This window comes from Crassostrea angulata, chromosome 8, assembly GCF_025612915.1.
Source record: "Crassostrea angulata isolate pt1a10 chromosome 8, ASM2561291v2, whole genome shotgun sequence".
Lineage (NCBI taxonomy): Eukaryota > Metazoa > Mollusca > Bivalvia > Ostreida > Ostreidae > Magallana > Magallana angulata.
Genome location: NC_069118.1, coordinates 10,211,937 through 10,231,720, shown reverse-complemented (window position 1 = coordinate 10,231,720; position 19,784 = coordinate 10,211,937). Strand labels below are relative to the sequence as shown.

Genomic DNA, 19,784 nt, shown 5'->3' with positions numbered 1-19,784 from the left:
TAGCCCTGGGATATATGCTACTGTAACGTACGGAACTCATTCATCAACTATTTTCGAAACAATAAAGTTAAAAATAGAATTACACAGATTTCATTTATTTACCAATTTACTATTATAACGAGCTTAACCTGACCCCCAAAAACCTTTCTTTCAGTTATTTTATTTCGCGAATGGTTATCCATAGATTCCAGAGACAATTCGGAAATAAAAAGTTGGTCCGGATTTGTGTGCATTTAGTTACTCCTTAGATGGAAAGGGTAACTTTTTTACACTTGAACGTTTTTCTTGGATACATAATTTTTTTATCGATGTTGGATGCTGGGTTTTACGAATATGGAATGTAATTGAAAATGGTAAGTTTGAATCATATATTTCCCCGGAATTTGCATGATTTTGCCCAATTTTGTCGCACGTAAGTTCTGTAACTTTATAATGGGGGATACAATTTGAGAAATGTCTCCCGGACAGTTGTTGACACGCTCCATAGGAGGAGTAGGAAGGGGGGATGGGAGTCAACACTGGTCATCAGGGAGCATTTACATTTATATGCCGTGTGATAATGTTTACGGCATGTAAAACCTACACTTATTTCTCCATTTTTTAAGGGTGTCTCTGATACTGGAAGACTCATGAAGGCGTGAACCGTGTTATAACTATAAGCCTACATATACACACCTGACGTACATGCACCGTGGTCACACTTCGATTTTCACATATAAGCACCACTCATTCTAAAAAAGTAAAATACAGCTTCCCTCCACCCCTGAAGAAAAAAACCCAGAAAAAATATCATGTATAATCAAAAAGTTCTAAAGGGCAAAAATAATTTAGATGGGGATCCCCTTTAAAATGAATAAGAACATGTGTATTATTGTGTTGGGTCCTCCTTGGATTGGTATTGCTACATGTATGTCTTGTAGATGTTGAGATTAGATTTATCATCAGCGCCAGATAGCTCAGTTGGTAGAGCTATACTGACAATAGAAAGAATAATCTTACCGTGACCAGGCTTCACTCAGTTCACAGTAAGAATTCGTCCCATATACTTGCAATGTAGCAGCCGTGAAGCGGATCAGCTTCGCGTCGATTTTAAGTCTGTTAAAAATAATCTGCAGGGGAAAAACAGACTTTTATACATTACAAACCTTTTTGAACATGCATATGTAGTTTGGTCCACAAAATATCCATATAATGAGTCGTACCAAGGCATTTTGTTAAAATACACGTTTGAATTTGTCTGCCATTTTATCGAAAAATCGCATTCGAAAATTAACATGGCGACCATAAAAAGTGAATTTTCAAACGTGTTGTTAAAAGTGACAGGGATATCGCTGCAGAAATAGTTAATGTGGAAATATGGGATATTAAAAGAGCAACATTGTAGGTATTTGAGACCAATCATATGAAAATTTAGGCGAATTACAGCGCGATATAATTTTCTTATTTGCTACGAAGCGAGTATATGGGACGTATTCTATCGTTAGGACATCTTCATTTTAACGATATCTATACTGACAAGAGATAGGGTGCTCAGGTTCAAATCTAAGTCTGGTCAGTCATTATTTATCCAATCCCTTTACATTTGGTGCTTTGACTAACCCTTGTAACTGACAGGTTAACTCCTGTCAGCTGAAAAAACCTAGGTATGTTGATCTTTGAGGTTGTTGATCATTTAGGTGAGGAGGAGTAAGACAGTCAGACCGATTTGATCACCAGCACGTGATAGCTCAGTTAGTCAAGCACAGGACAAGAAATTAAGGGGGCCCAGGCACAGGCACCTGATGTTGTATAGGCCTATTTTTGTCAAAATAGAAAATACACATGTATACTGATGTGCGACCAGTTCTTGAAGAGTACCCTTTCTCGCCATTGCATTGTAACATCATTTTTTGTACATAATTTTATGTATTGATAAAATGACGTAACAATGCACTGGCGAGAAATGGTAGTAGGCGAGAACTGGTCAGTATACCATCTACCTCATAATACACAGGATACATATCGCTGCCCTATTGGATTTATTTAAAACTGTCATATCAGGTGAAAGTTTTGCTTATAAACTCATTGGTAAAATTATTTTGGAATTCTCTCTGTCTTCCGGTAGATCCTTCAACACCTTAGCTTACAACTGATTTAACCAAAATGGCACATTGCACCTGTCATTTATAAAAATCACCCCTCAATCTGCATCTACTGCCTTAGCATTGTCTGAAGGGAGGATGGAAATTGTCACCTTATGTATGTAAATAAGATTTCCCTACACTGTGTGTTTGTGTCAATATTTCAGAATGTATGCATTAAAGCCTCGTAAAATTAATGTTTAAATTCTCATCCTAATTTTACAATAAATATTGCATGGGTGATTGCCTGGTTGGATTTTTTTTTCTATTTTTTTTTATTTTAAAAAAGTTATTTATACATGTATTACTGTTCATGTTCTTGAAATAACTGTTGACAACTCCTCTATTTTTTTAATATTTATTATATATTTCCATTCATTTAATAACTTCATGTGAGAAAAGGTCGTTTACACAATATCTCCTCCTTAGTCAAGTTGGTAAAGGGGAGATTCTCCCACATAGTAGCTTTGAAAGGTTAACAGGTGCTTTCTGAAACTTTTATGATATCAGATGTTCTAGCTATCTAACTGTGTTACATATAAGTATTTATTATTAGTACTTGTTTCACCTTGTGTCAGAAGAAAAGAGGTTTTGTGACCACCCCTGAGTGAGTGAGTTTGTGAATCTGGCTACTACTAGCCTTAGAGGTTTTTTCTATTGGGTAAATCTCCGAATTTCTCATAGTATATACTATATCTGATTCAGTTGAAATTTCTTCAGTGTTAAGATTGTGAGTGGTTTTAAAATTTCATGAGTTTGTCTTCAAGAACCAGACTGTTGACACTAGTACCTGCTTTTGCTAGGTATAAAGCCTTACAGTTTAGGTGCAACAGATGGGGGAGTTGATAATTTTAAGTGGTGAAAAATTAAAGTGAAACACATCATCTTACAGAAGAAGCTGTACACTGGTACTGTGATGAGTCCTGCACAAAATCATGTAAAGTACAGGAAATACTTAGGTGGTGTTTGCACAAATTTGTCATAGGAAAGGAAACACAAAACAAAGAATTTTTTTGTCACAACAGTTTGAACGGAAGTATTCACTTTACAAGTGAATGAATTAAATCATCTATATTAGTAGAATGAAACAATAAATTCTTCCCCTGAAGAGCAACATCAGATTTGTCACCTTAAAGCCTTGGTCATCAAAAAGTTCAATTTGAAAAATATACTGATCCAACTGAAGGACCGTAGACCATTCCTATAATCGATTGAAATGTTTGCTTTACTTACAAACCATCATTAGTGCTATATTTGATAGATTCTGGATAAAAGAGGGATGCACAAATAAAAAGTCTAGAGAGAAAAAGAGAGGAGAGAGAGAAATATTGATTAACCCGGTACACAGAGAAAATGGTCAAGAGAGAAGGGAAAGGGAAAAAGCCAAGGCGTGGCTTGATAAAGCAGGAACCCAGTTGGTCAATAATCAATCTCTATAGTTTCTAAGCCATGGGACCCTGTTACATTCTCTTTGATTCTAGTTAACTGCTGATGGCCTATGTGATATGCACCATATATTTTGACATTTACAATGTGTTTGCTCTCCATAACTTTTTATCTCCTGCAGTGCAGCAATTGCTTGGTATTTGCATAAAAATAAAAAATGTGTTAGCAAAGTTATAATGACAGTCGTAAAGAAGATGTTCATTGTGCACAAGTCTTGGGTTCAGAAAGGACAATATTTTCTGGGTTAATGACACAAGTTGACTAAGCCTTTTGTCACTGAATCTTAAATCTGACAAGCAGAGCAGTGGTGTGTTTTAATCAGCTGTATAGAGATGCCTAGGCAGTGATTGTGTAATTCACAAAGTAACAATTCTGTGTGACAAAAACTGAGTGTTACCTTGGTAACCCACTGATGACTTTCTGTAAATAAAGATTTCTGTCCACAGTTTTAAAGAGTTCTAAGCTGTTATGGAGATTTTCTGTGTCTATTTACGGTCAGTGTAAGTATACACCTTGGTGACTAAAACTGGAGACTTACCCACAACTATTTATACATATAGGAATACAGTGATCATGTGTGATGTGGAGATTATATGGTTACTTGAATTAGGATTTTAGATGGGTGTCTGCCAGATGGTTAGTATTAAAGTAAAAGTGGCACACTGAAGCAAAATTGTCTATCCACAAGTACTTAAAGTAGTGATAGTTAATTTTTAACACTGTCCTAAATGTGGAATGTCCTTTTCTTTCACCATTAGTATTGGTAGTTAGTATTTAGAAGCATAACTCAAATGACTGAGACAGAGATTTCTGACCACAAGTACTTTTAGTAGGCATTTACAAAATATAACTTCGTTGACTGTCTGAGATACACAGATTTCTATTCACAAGTACTTATAACACGGTGAGTATTTACAATTAGTGGTACACAGTGAGGACTTGGATGTTCTGGTTTCTGCTCTCGGGAGGATTACGCGTGAAGCAGGAAGAACTGCCTTGTTTTCCGGCGAGGAGAGGATGTCTTGTGTTAGGAGTGTGTTTACTTGAGATGGATAGTTTTTGGAGATGAGAAGAGACATTGTTTTAGATTTGTGTATTCTATGTGAGATGGAAAACTTTATCTTGATGCTTGTGGTAGGGTTAGGGAGTGACTGACCCTCACTGCTTAATTCCTTAGGAGTATATTCTTTCTTTCCTTCAGGTATTCTAGGATGCAGAGTTTTGATAGTATAATGGTTCTTACTTGTACATTATCTATTTGTATTTGTTATTTACTGAAAAGAACATTGCATGCATATTTATAAACAGTAAACAAAAATGCCAAGTAAATTTATTTGACATGTCGGACTCAATTATATTTAGGAATAAGTTAAAGGAATATCAATGAATCCAATGTGTCAAAGATTTTGATCAGAGATAAATTTTGCATTCATGACAAAGAATTGACAGGAGTGTTTAGAAGACATGTATAGAAATTGAAAGCAAGATGCAATATTAATCCATAGAAGTTGTCAAGTTGATCGCCAGAATTTGTTGATAAGTAATTGGAGTGATTTTAGGATTCAAAAAGGCGAAATAAAAATGGAACATTGTAATGTGTTATGAATTGCTGTTTATCAACCTCAATACTGGACATTAATAATTGGAAATGTATACTTGTAATGCCAACATTCGATCCCCTCTATTCATTTTTCATAGTAAACAGATAGTCATTCCAACCAGATAATATATGGCATTGCGTGACAACTTCTGATTGTCTGATCTATTATTTAATCATTGGCAAATTCTCAAAACTTGTTAACCATACTTGTTTTTTATATATCAATGTATATATACATGTGATAATACAAACTGTTAGATACTTCATTTATAAACATTTGTTATGTGTAATTTATTATTGGCCTTGTTGACCATTGTCCACAGAATGGTACAGGTAATATATATACTAGTACCCTGTAATTGATCAAATCACCAGATATTGACCATCAAATCCTTTTATTACTAGGGATAATTCCACTGTTCAAATGAATACAGTTTCATTACAAGGGATAATTTTACTGTTCAAATGAATAGTTTCATTACTAGGGAAATTTCACTGTTCAAATGAATTGTTGTCACACGTAGATATCATTTTCCAGTATTACGCAATGCAACACCTGTCTTGGTGAGGTCGAAGTTGACCCAACTCCTGCCCTCTCTCATTAACAGGTGCACAAGTTCCTTGTGAGTGTATGATATATGTTGTAATTTATTCAACTATATTAATATGTTGTACATGTACTTTTACGCCCATCTCTTTCCTCTTTATTTTGATTGAGCGCCTTATTCTCTGTGTCAGGGTTAGGATGTGTTATGCTGTTGTCCAGAGGTATACATGATATTTGTTTATATATAGCAACCATGTATACAATTTCAGTTACATGTATATATGGAATTAAGTTGCTGTTAAAAATTTAGTGGGGTTTTTTTTATTGTGTTTTTTCACAACTGTTTATATGTATACATGTATGTATATTCTGTATACATTTCAAATTCAAACTGTGTGTAGGTGGTTATTCACATGTTATCACACCATTGAGTTGATCACTTTGACAGATGTTCTCAGTATTTCACAATGTGTGAGACAGTAGGTTTATTAAGAGACAGTTGGTTTATTAATCTAAACAAATTAATGCATTCATTATCATGGCCTGGTTGTTTTAAAGAGTGTGATTCAAGTGTCTGCATCTTTGAGTGTCAGAGACCTTTGGAGAAGTATATCTACCTGTATTTTATTTAACTGCAGGTGATGGTACCTGTATTTTTAGACTATTTAGTAGCTGTCTCAAGTGCATACTGTTATGGCTGTAAGATTGTCTGTGCTTTATATTAAGAAGTGTGCTTATAACTGATATAGGTAATGCATGTAGGTTATTTTAAAGTCGATCATATTTTTCTTGATTTCCTGGAGGCCTAATATGGAGAAACAATGAGGTTAGAAAAGCTGCTAATGTGTTTTATTTTAGATAAGAATGTAAGTCAGTTTATTGGAACACCTGGAGCATTTGTGAAACAATTTCATTATCTGTCTTATGTGATCTTAAGATATGAATGGAAACAGAATGGTGTTATCAAAAGAAACATCTTGTCAAAATGAGATGCATGGAATGTTAATTTTTAAAAAAAAATCTTTCCTTGGCCATTCAACAAATTCACCCAGAGTTCATTGTTTACTAAAGTATACTGTTTGCAGTATGGATGCATATTGAGATACATGTATAAACTTGATGATAAAAAGTGGATGTCGTCAAAAGCTATGAAAAATAGACTGATAAAAAGTGGATGTCATCAAAAGCTATGAAAAATAGACTACCGGTACATACATTATATTTTCAGTGTACCTAGTTTACTGTCATAGTGCACTGTACTTTTGATTAGTGTAGTGCTGTGTTATGTAGTGTAATGTACTGTATCGTAGTGCACCATAATGTAGTGCACTGTTCTATACTATGATGTGTTCTGCACTATACTGTAGTGCACTGGTCTGTATTATACTGTAGTGCACTGTTCTGTACTATACTGTAGTGGACTGGTCTGTACTATACTGTAGTGCACTGGTCTGTACTATACTGTAGTACACTGGTCTGTACTATACTGTAGTGCACTGGTCTGTACTATACTGTAGTACACTGGTTTGACTATACTGTAGTGGACTGGTCTGTACTCTACTGTAGTGCACTGGTCTGTACTATAATGTAGTGGACTGGTCTGTACTCTACTGTAGTGCACTGGTCTGTACTATACTGTAGTGCACTGGTCTGTACTATACTGTAGCACACTAGTCTGTACTATACTGTAGGGCACTGGTCTGTACTATACTGTAGGGCACTGGTCTGTACTATACTGTAGTGGACTGGTCTGTACTATACTGTAGTACACTGGTCTGTACTATACTGTAGTGCACTGGTCTGTACATTTCTAAATTGTGCATGATACTATTGTTTACTGTACAGTAGTGTTAGGTTTTGAGTTAGACAATTTCTATGGTACTCGTCTTAATGTGTTAGTCAATTGATGTACATCTAATCTATTGTTTTTGTAGACCCCCCTGCTGTAATGTGATGCTGTGAACACTCCAGCGGTATGGGGTCAGCCCCATCAGAGAGACACAAGTTCTATCTTCTCCATGACCTTCTTCAAACTCGACACACTTTGTTGGGAAATACTCACACTGTCCACATCTTCCGTGGACCGGGCGGCAAACTCGGAATCAAACTCTCAGTACTGGTGAGTTCTACACCAATTTTCAGTAATACTGTAAATGTACTGATCTTGGAAAATAATCAGACCTTTGAATGAACAATATACCCAAACTTTCTTTAGAAAAAGCAGGTAAGATAAGGAAATAAATATCAGTGGAGAGAGAGAGAGAGAGGAGAGAGAGAGAGATGAACAGTAGATGTATTGCTCAACACTTAACACTCCCTTTGCTTTTTAAAAATGGAGTTGGACAAATATTTATGTTAATGACATCAAGCATGTGTTAAGTGTTTGACGTATAATATTTAATGCGAACAAAACTTGACCCAAACATTGCAAAAACAATATTTAACCCATCATGGTATATGTTTAAGCTAAGCTGATGCTAAGGGCAGAGATTTTACTGTGGTCACTTATATCAATAGGAGTTTGTATTGATTTGAAATGAAATAAAATCACCAAAAAAAAAAAAGAAAAAAGAAATGAGAACAAAAAATAAGATTTCAGGAATAAATATATTTATGCTAAGAGCCTCCATAGAAAGCATATACCCAGGGGATTAACATATTGCATGTATAGTGTAATTATCATAACTCACACTGATATTTTAAGAGTGAATGCTTTTGATCTGAAACCTAGCTACACCTAATTTTTGACATCACGTTTATGCCACACTTTATCAAGGTAACACTGGAATTTGATAATAAAAATTAACAGACTGTATGTGGTTTATACTTTAACAAACATGGCAGTGACTGACAAGCAGTGCTAACAAGGCATTATTATGAGCTGTAAGATTATCAGCAGTTTTATGAAAAGGGAGTAAATATTTAATTTTTGGAGCCTGCACATGGGGATATTGGAGATAAGAAGTGGACAGATGCTATGGGGAAGTTTGCATGCAGACCCTGACTGTGCATTGAGTACAGGGGCTCTTGGGACAAAAGTGGTTGCACGAACCTGCTGCAGTGATTCTAGCTGTGATCAAACAATAGCAGCTGGGGTATAGGGAGAAATAAAAATCATGATGTAAAGGAGGATCTTAAATATTAACAATTGACATGTATAAGCACACTGAGCCAATTTACATGTAATTACTAAAGTATATATGATAAGACAGAACGAACATTTTTGTTGGGTGACTTCTCTTCTCACATTCAAAGCAATTACAATCCTATTTATACTTAGCAGGACAAAATATTTTAAAATATATGATGAAAATCCAGGTATATGCCAATCTTTGCTGGTCAAGTGTATGAATTGTGTGATTTGTATCCCTCGTCTACAAATCTGCCAATTGGTGAGCAAAGACAGCATAGGCCCAAAGATTGTTGGTTGTTTTTGTGGTAATTAATAATGAGATTGAATATTGGTTTCTTTGTTTCTATTTTCATTCTAAGAATACAGAGCAATCTGACTGATTTTACAATGTGCAAAAAAGTAAATTTTTTTTAGATGATCCATGGTTTTTTATGCCACTCTATAATACATGCTTATTTTCATGTGATTAAAATCCTACATAAATATCATTTATTTCAGAGTTTTGGTGATTCAGAGACATTTTGCATTGTGACCAAAGTAAAACCAGAGTGTCAGCTTTTGAACCGGTCTCATCTTAAGCCATTAGAGTGTGTGATAAGCATTAATGGGAATGATGTAGGAGGGCTGAGCGAGGAGCTAGTGTTTGGACTCATTGACTCCATCCAGGACCCTGTTGTGACTCTGGTAGCTTGTGATGTCCTAAAACACTCCACAGAGCAGCCCTGGTCAACTTCACCCAGTTGTGAGACGTACAAGAGATCTCGATCCCAACTCTCCAACTCAAGCGACTTGTCAAGCTCCAGCTCAATGGAAGTCAGAAAGAAGCTGAGCGGAATGAAGAGAATGATCAAGTCAAATAGCGTGGAAAACGATGAGAAAGAATCGAGCGAGCATGACTCGCTGCTCGCTGGAGAACAGAGATACAACTCTCAAGTCGATCAGCATTTTAATGCGGCCAGTTGTTATGAGGACAAAATATGTTCTTTGCCGATCATGACTGAGCGTTGTCATGTCGAGGATGAGCAGTATCATTCTCTTCCTGCAACAGGGGTGTGTAAGGAATGCAGGAACAATAATTGTAATGGACAGAATCATGTGATGGCTGTCGGCAAAGGCAGCAACTCCTGGGCCAAGTCTGTTGCATTTATTGGGAGTTATGAGGACTTGTTCAAGTATCCTCACAGAGTCAAATGGGATTGCTTTCCAAAGGCTGTGGTGTTACAGACCTCGTCCCAAGGAAAATTTGGTTTCTCCTACAAGGTCAAAGAATTCAAAAATGTAAGTGCAGGAGTCTAAACATCATAGCAAAACATACTGCAGACTGACGAAATGAAAAAAAAACTTTTAATTTATTTCTAAATTTGATTATGTAATTATAACTGTATTTCATTAAGCTAACAAGAAATTGATACAATTATGGTATGTTCAAATTTTGTTGTTTTAGAACACAGATGATTGGTACACATTGGTTACCATGGTAACACAGGATGGTCCAGCAGACGGCAAGCTGATGGTTGGGGATTGGATACGCTCCATCGATGGCCAGGCTCTGGTGAACCCGAATGAGGTAGGCAGCTCTGAGAAATGTAGTTTGTTGAATGTAGCATGACATGTTGTTTGTGGAATACAATGGAAATTGTATGGAATCATACATTGTATATTTAGAAATGATAATATTTGCGTAAACAAAATAAAATTTGGATGAAAGATTCATGAAATTTATGATTGGTTAAAAAATGCCTTTCTTACTCTGCAGGCTCTTTTATTGGAGAAAAAATTGGAAAACCTGAAGGAAGTAAGGGTTGTATTCCAGCGCCCGGAGGGAATGTTACCACGACACAAGTCATTCCAATCGGGACCTCGTCAGGATGTGGTGGAGTCTAACCCCCCTCACCCCTCCATCAGCTCCCCCACTGTAATCACCGACATCACAGGGCACCCAGTCAAACACAACGTCCCCCTCCCTGGCAGTTGTTCCCCCATCACGTCTAAAATAGGGGGTCGCTCTGATGGCTACATACGACAGACTAGTGCTATGTCACAGTCTTCAGTGACCTCCAAACTCAGCACAGGGAGCTGTGAACCACGCCATGTCAAACCCAAACCCAGCTCTTCCTCCTTGCTGGACCCCAGTAGTTTGTTCACTGTCCAGTCCTTGCGGCCAGTCTCACCAGGCGCAAAGGTGGAACAGGTGCAGATTTTTGTACCTGGTTTACACTCCTCGGATAATGCCTCGGGAGGGCTAGAAGACTTTCAGATAAAGGTGAAGTTCCCTAAAGTGAGAATCTTTATTTGTGGGACAAATGCAAAGCATCTCTCACAATTGCTTTTGCCTGATTTCTTATTGCCAGTGGACAATTCTCTTAGACTATTTGACAGAGTTTGTGCTACCATGGCAATGGAGAGGTCAGGAGAGGTGAACTTTGAGTCTTGGTCCCAATATGACCGACTCTTGCAGAATGATGAGAAAGCCAGGCATGCTAGTAATGATTCACTCAGTCGCTGTGATATTAATACCACAGACCAGTCCTTTAGCTGTGGGGCTATTAACACCGAAATCTTCATTGTGTATGATGAGAAATTCTTTCTACAGTGTTGTCAGTATTTGTTTACTAGAACCAGTGTATTTCTATTAACTTTTGATGGGGATAAAATGTTGAAATCTCCACCAAGTGAAATTCACCGCTTACAAAACACAATTCACACTATTCGTGGAGCTGTGGGCTACGAGTGTCCTATTCAAACCTACGGACTTCTGGGAACAGACTCTTCAGACTCAGGTTCCACAGCCACTATTGATGAAGTACGCACCTTATTCTATACCTCACATGGCTATCAGATAGTGAAATATAATGTTCCAAGACATCCACATTTATTCCACATGGCAGATGGAGAGAGACCAAATATGGATGCACAGACTAGTGTGTGGAAATGTATCAGTGAGATTCAGGAGAAACAGCACATTTTACTCATCTCCATGGCAATGATCCACCAATTGGAGCAAAGGCGACAGAATGAGGTGTTTTGCATTGATGAGGACGATTTTACAGCAACATTTCAGGAAACAGTGCCAGGGGTGGATCTTGGTATTCGGCAGGTGGTTTGGACTGAACTGCTTGAATTTGGAGAAATTCTTTCATCCAGTGAGTTTTTTTTTCTTTTTTTGAATAAGAAAGTTCATGTGAGGAAAAATTTCTTTATAGAAATTCTATTTTTTTTTTCTTTTATTTTCAGAGGCTGCAGTGCTTCCTGTTCCAAGCATCAGTCAGTTGGACAAGATTCTCTTCATCCGCCCCGATGTGTTACTGGACAGAATCCACCAATTACAGACAATCTCTCCTCGAATCATCCAATCAAATGAGGGCATTAAACAAATCTGGTTAAAACTCATAGCAACCGGATTCATTTCTCAATCCGAGTGGTCAGAGTTCTGTCCCCAGACTGATTCCTACTCCATGTCAAACATTAAGCTACAGATCAGTCCGGAGAAGATCCAGCTCCTGCTGCAGGCATTTGGAATGACCTTCCGACAGGAAGCAATCGACGGCAGCCATTACTTTATTCCTTGTTTCATACCCGAGCCAGGGTACTCAGAATCCACAGACACCATGTCTGAGAGTCTGTACTTTCAGCTGAAGGGAAACCCACCACACATATCTAGCATGCTCTACTTTCATCTTGTGTTTCGACTGAACAATGCCAGTGATTCACGCTCTCTAGCTGTGACCAATAGCAGCAGCTGTGTTATCCACCATGCTGGACATGAGATCACGCTCATCCATGAGAAACTCAGAGACCGAATACAAATTCAGCTCCACAGGTATTTTCAGAGTTCTCATAATTCAATACTGCCTATTTATTGCTTCAACCCCTTTTTAACCTGCAGGGATTAGAATCTCTATCTTTGATCTCTGTTTAAAGAGTATGGCTTTTATTGGTATGGTTGAAATCATTGTACATGTTTTGACTTTAAAAACAATGAGAACCAAGCATATCAAAAATGATGTGCTGTTCAAAATGTTTTGCTATCACGTAAAGTATATGAATTACAATTCTGCACAGTTGGGAGTTGGAACGTTTAAGTGTACTTGTTCTTTGTTGCTATACAATGCACATTTTTAAGGGTTTTTTTTTTACATTAGAAACCTACCCTGAAGTACAACTGTTCATGGTTGCTAACCACACACACGATTTGTGATAAAGGTTGAGCATACCGTTAGTGAAGTTAAAGCTTAATGACAAAAAAAACTCGCCTCCACTTTTTACACTCTATGGTTTCTAGATAAAGATATCAGATTAAATGCCCCTACATGAATATCAAATCTCATTTTTGAGATGAAAAATTTGCTAGACTATCGTGTTACCAGAATACCTTTTCATTATTTTCTTCTTATTTGACAATAATTAGAGGTAATTAGACTTGCAAAATGAAAACACAATATCTAGGAGTCAAGATCTTTGCTAGGAAGAGATATTAAGAATTTAAGATACATGTTGTTAGGCCAGCATTTTTTTATTTTTAGATTTACGAGATATTTTTCAAATTATTTGGTGAGGAGGAGGGAAAAAAAATAAAAATAAAATTGAAAAATTTGTCCGTCGAGAAAAAAAATAAAAATAAAACACAATTTTTCAACAATATTTTTTTTTATTTTTAAAATAAGAACACGTGTCCAGGAGCTGCCATTTTTTAAATATATAAGTAATTTTGGTTGTTGATGTTCTTATCATAACATATTTTATCCATGGGCACTGTAAATTTGTGTTGATTTATTGTATATGCATGTATAAAAACGAAGGTTTTTTTTTATATACAAGTACATACTGTACATATACATTAAGACCAAAAAAAAAATTAAGGGAGTTTTCACTTCTTCCTTGCAGAAAAATAGGATGAAGTATGAGAAATCATTCATTTGATTAAATTAACAATGCTTTTCACAAATTCAAAATTTAAAATATTGTTACTGAAAATAAATTGGATTAGATGCATGTCCATAAATGTCAGTAAAAAATCAAACAAGTTTTTTTATTTAAAAAAGACTAACTAATTTTTAAAATTTTAATTATTTATGTAATTATACCTTTAATAAAGGAAATGATTCGTTATTTTGTTAGCTTAATGACAAATAAAATCATTCTCTTTCCTTCAGTCATAAGACTCCTGTGTTCAGTGTATTTAGGGTTATTAGTCCAACCCTATGACCCACTTACAACCGTTATGTAGAGGATCTATTTCCAAACGGTTAAATTATGATTATTTTAGAATTTATTTTGCAAAAATGTTTTTAAAAAAGTTACTTATTATTTTCTTGCCGATGAGTTTTTTTTTAATTTACGGAATTGTGATAGAACAACTTCTCTTTCTTGAGGAAATTCTGGCTAAGTTGCCGATCACAAAACTTAATAGTCGTAAATTGTAGGGTTGGACGAAAGCAAACAGTAGTAGGCCCAATGGTATTTTTTTTTGGTGACTTCTAGTGCCTGTGACTTGATCGGAAAGAACTTGGTCTTTTTAATCAATGCATGAACAACAATAATTCAGACTACACATACGTGATTGCATCAACATTTATTTTTATTTTTACCAGAAAGAAAATTTCGGGTCGGAGGAAAAAATAAAATTAAAAGCTAGTTCAGGTCCTTTTATTTTTATTTGAATTTTTTAAAAAATAGGGTCGGCGGGTTTGTAAATCGAAATTTTAAAAAATGCTGGCCTTATTTAAGGAGACTCCTGCAGTCCCTGCTAAATTCTCTTCTCTGTAGGCGACTTAATGAAGCCATATTAAAGTTTGTTGTAAACTACCCAATAATCAATAGAGAGTCTGTAATATTCCTTTCTGTAGAGAGGAGGAAAATGGAAAGGATTGGGTGCCACTTTTAATAAAGCAGTTTTTTTTTGGAGTAGATAATCTACATACAAATACCAATATGACTTCCAAGTGCATTAATGACTTGATCAGTACCTAATGAACTCGGATGCTGGTTTCTGTGGTTACAAACAGGAAGTTGTGTTTTATCAGTTGCAGGATGTGTTTATATGATATTACCAAGATTGAATAAACATTTATTTTTACTTTTATTATTTTTTTTTTCTTGCAGATTAGAAAAGAATGTCAGGCTGCACACAGTTTTGGACTGGCTTACTGATGTCTGTAAATCAAGTTTGGGGTCAGAGGTTAAATATGTACTGGGTCCGGCCTGTCCTTTACAAGAAAAGTGTAGTTATGCCCAGCACACACGGAAGAAATCGGGGGAACTCCATGTCATTGACTTGGCAGAGGGCCTACCCATCTCATGTGGCAACATTAAAGTAGACAATCAGGTCAAGGTCTGGCTCAAGGTCAGTAGTAAATGGGTCAAGGAGTCATAAGAACATGTAAAATTAAAGGACCAAATAGGTACATCTTCATATAAACAGGAAGAGCTTCTTTTGCATTTCCAAAAAAGTGTAATCGTTCTAAATGTCAAATACTCAAAATTAGAAATCACCAGCATGAGTTGCTGCTTCATATGCTTATCATTAATGTCAAGTCTTACCTAATCAAGAATACAAAACATAAAATGATATTCTAACTGTAAACCAACTTTTATTCGCAACCACTAAATTTCACAATTAACTGGATACAAACTGGTTTGCAACAAATTTTAATCCAGACCCATATTGTTATAACAACCATTCAAAAGGACTGGTCGCAGTGAGAAATTTCATTATAATGGACCTTGTAAAAATTTCTCACACATGAAATAAAAGTTCATTTAAAGTACTGTATACAAGGTTATTTTCACCTTGTGAAATTTTCCCCTTCTGCAATTGCAGCCAGTTTTGCCCCGTCTTAAATTCGCCCAGACACAGTTTTGTTTAAAGAGAAATAATTTGAAACTTTGTGATTCACCCAGTCTTAAATTTGCCCTATTACGACGTGGGCGAAAGGGGCGAAACTAAAACAGGGTTGAATATTTCCCTGTATACATTAATAGGTATGCATTAAGTTTAAGGCACTTCTCATTTAAATCTTTTAAAGATATAACCATATAATAAAGAACCAACTGAGCCTGGGATACCTGCCTTTTGATTTAGTTTTTTCTTGGCTTAAAATAACCATAATTTGATTGTGCACTTTAAATAGTACTAGATGATCTAGATCTGATAAAAGATCAATAGAGAATGTGAACAGGTTTGTTAAAAATACAACTGATAATAATAATATTATGCAAAATAAACAAATTTTACTCATATAAGACACTCTCAACCTAGATCATTTGTGTAAGTTTTGATGTGCATGCAGATTATGACATATTTGATTACATGTTAAACTTGATAACTGACATTTCGGTTAATTTTGCAGCCATCAAAGAAGCAACAGTCTAGTCGCCATGAACCGCTGACCCACCAAGACACAGAGACTGGGTCCAATGAGAGCTTCAAGTCATTTGACACACCCACCAGCCCCGCCCCCATGTACATCAAGTCCCTCCCATACAATGTATTCAGGGACGTGTACGAAAACCTCCAGATCAACGTGTCTGGTGACTGGAAGTGTCTCGCAGGTAAGATGTCCAGTTGACCCAGTAACAAGAGCTGATTTCTTAACCTTCAATAACAATCATTTTTAATTATTCATGTAATTCATTAATTTTACTTCATTCTACATGTAGTTTGAATGATAAATCATTTCATTGTTCATGTTGGTGCAATTTTTGTAACAGTAAAGTTATAAAAATAGAGAATATTTGCACAAAAATACAAAAAAAAATGCATCTTATACCTCTTGTACATTTACATGTATTTCTTTATAATGAAAAAAAAAGGCGGGGATGCAAACAAGTGATGTGAAGCAGTTATTTATTGGGAATAAAGATTTGTTGCAAAGTTGATTTACAGTAAGTGATGACAATTCTCATTTTGTTATTTGTATATTTACAGGCTTGATTGGCTTCACTCTGGATCAGATTTTGGTGTACGAATCAAAACCAGAACCGGCTAAACTCCTCTTGGTGGACCTGGACCAGACGCACAGAATGACCGTCAAACAGCTGGTCGAGTACCTGGCCAAACCGGAAATGCAGCGACACGACATCATTGAAAAACTCTCCAAGTTCCTGAATGGAGTATGACGGAGTGAACAAGACACTGGGATCAAAATTGACTGGAAGTTTTCAAAACAATAGGCAGTTCCAGTGTGATGGTTATATGGGGAACGGTGACTTAAATTAAGATAGGGCAGCAAAAGAGTTACATGTATCATTTATTTTCTTTATATATGATAACATTTAAAGCAAGGATTTGCTATGATTGCCTGTGATCAGAGTTTCAGTGAGAAAACTGCTTGTGTCTAACATATACAGCTACCAGTTTGATTTCATTCTGAAGTTTTCTCAACTAGCTGTATTGAACAGTACATAAAGACCCATTTCTCTTTTCCTGGTTTCTTTAAGCAAATGTATGACTTATTCATTTAATTATTAGAAGTATCAATATTTCTATGTAAACCATGCCCCCTATGATCTTCTAGATATCATAATTTAAAATTTTAGAACTCGACAATCTCTTTGATACACATATTATTACATGTATCAAGTTTTGTTACTGCGCTTTATTAAGTAAGTTTTTTTTTCTTACACAAAATGTGCATGCAACAATTGATATTATTATTGCAGGTATATTGGAGTTTTTTCTGTGCATTTACGCAACAATTTTGGACCCTTTACTTAAAAGACATGTTAATTTATTAGCTAGCATTGTTTTTGTCCACAGACTTGTGAGATTTGAGTGCTACATGTAGTTACCCGGCCCACTTATGAGGTCTCTTACTTCATTATGTTGATTCTGAAGCATAGCTGTAAATTTGCCAGATACATACATGTACATTATTCCTAAAATAATTTCATGATAGTTTTGCTTTTTGTTGTTGCTCAACACATGTTTCTAGAGTAATGTGATGACTTTTTGGGATTGGTCTGGTAGGGAATATACCTATGGCTGTCCTGTATCTAGATTCCTACTTTGACATTCCAGATTTTTGTTTTTCAAAAGTAATTACTCATTCCAAACAAAATCATTTTAGCTGCTAACACATTCCAAGTCAGACCCATTCCTACATGCATGCAAATTATGTTTATTTTTTGTACCCGTTACTATTCTAAAATTTCATCGTCACGTTTTTTTAAAAAAATTTATGAGTATTGTTACATAATGATATTGAACGTCTAGCTTGTAAATTCACAGCTGTATACAGATACCCCATTGATTGATCAGTGTTAAACTATTCTGCTTTAGCAACACAGCAGTCCTAAGTCACAGTTTCCATGTACCGATCTCTATTTATAGTGAAATGGTATATGTTTTAATACTTATTTTGTTGCTTTATTTTCACTTCAAAATACTGTTTTCAGCTCAGGAAACAAGTTCATTTTTTACAAATGGTATATTATCAACTGATATTACTTTGCTTATCACGGACAATCAGCATTGAGGAAGAAAATTGTGAGCAATTTTGAAAACTTTGTCAGACATGAATTACATGTATTATAAAAATAATCCTATGTATCAGTTAATACAATGATAATACATTTTACGCTTTAGATTACCTGACTTATTGGGGAAATTTATAAAAGATGGAAAATATACTCTGCATTACATGTTCGTACATTGTGATCACTTAACATAAATGATTTCAACATGCAGACTCCCCAAGTTCCCAAGCTTGGTGATTGTTTATTTGTTGATTTTGTCCTTCACTTTACTTATAAACAAAAACAACAACACCTATCTATCTGCACCGGCAATCTTCTTCCTTGTGGCAACAAGTGCTTGTTTTGCTCAGTGTTCAAGTGCTACTCTCCTATCTCATGATTTATTTACGTTTACAAGTTGCCTCTTTAGAAACAAGAACTAAAACAGTTATAGACGCATACATATATCTGCAAATTTCAGAGTGCATTTGTCGCAGATGAATATGAACTTAGATCAGTAATTACACTACATGAGCATTGTGATTGTACATTATATATGCACTGTATGTAGAATCCTGATATAGCCACTGATGTGTACTACTCACAATTTAGTATAAGCATAAGGGTAGGAACTATTTGTAAATTCTATAGGATTGAATTCATGTAAAGTAGAATTGTTATGTATGTACATGAAATATGACAGAATAACTTGTTCTGATTAATATTGATAAAATATCTTGTAAAGAATTTTTGGATTAATTTATATATACATGTACTGGTAATGTGTTATATTTAAACCTGTATCTGTGAAAATCAGATTTATTTTGATTAATTTTCTATTTGATTTTTTTCAGTATTATTTTTTTGAGGATGTAATATTTAAATATTAATTAAAATCCAAACAAAAAAATTTTGTGTTTGTTCTGGAATGAGGATGGCCTAAACAGATACTGTTTTAAATATTTAATATGCATTATTTAATTGATCAACTACATTAAAACACGCTTATAACAAAGTCCTAGGGATGGGTAATTTTTACTTCTTATAAGGGTAATTTGTTATATCCATCAAGTTTATTACATGTAATAGAGTCATGGGGAATGAAAATGACTTTGCTGTAAGCGTCAATTCATTATAAGCGTGTTAGCTATAACCATGTTTAACTGTATAAACTGTGGGTGCATCGGCAAATCAATCATAAAATTTTTGCGTTTTGTAGACTTTCCTTGGACACCTCTGACTTACAAAATTAGTTTACAATCACTGCAATTTCTTTGTCCAACAAGCACTCAAAGGGTTTATATATAGAATAATGGTGTTATGGCAAAAAGGGGGAGGGTGTTGACAAGGATATTACACAGAGGTCTGTTTGCCCTAACCTTAACATTTGACATAACCTTGATTCAGAGTCATTGCACACTCCTTACCTCCAAAATGTCTTGGTAAAATCTGAGCAAGATTTGGTAGAGAAAAGAAAAATAT

At 35.4% G+C, this 19,784-nt stretch overlaps 1 protein-coding gene across 3 annotated transcripts; it reads left to right on the top strand.

Annotated features, from left to right (window-relative positions):
• Nucleotides 1-203: 203 nt before the first annotated feature.
• On the top strand, nt 204-19,430 carry LOC128158600 (uncharacterized). 3 transcript variants are annotated; one of them, XM_052821517.1, is made up of 9 exons: nt 204-353; nt 7,648-7,832; nt 9,345-10,124; nt 10,291-10,413; nt 10,603-11,989; nt 12,081-12,666; nt 14,949-15,189; nt 16,196-16,397; nt 16,774-19,430. In XM_052821517.1, the coding sequence occupies exons 2-9, from the start codon at nt 7,689-7,691 to the stop codon at nt 16,962-16,964; spliced, it is 3,654 nt and encodes a 1,217-aa protein (XP_052677477.1). In that variant the 5' UTR covers nt 204-353; nt 7,648-7,688; the 3' UTR covers nt 16,965-19,430. The 3 variants fall into 3 exon arrangements, with proteins under 3 accessions (XP_052677477.1, XP_052677479.1, XP_052677478.1); XM_052821519.1 differs by lacking the exon at nt 204-353 and adding an exon at nt 2,527-4,066; XM_052821518.1 differs by lacking the exon at nt 204-353 and adding an exon at nt 4,259-4,767.
• Nucleotides 19,431-19,784: the final 354 nt, after the last annotated feature.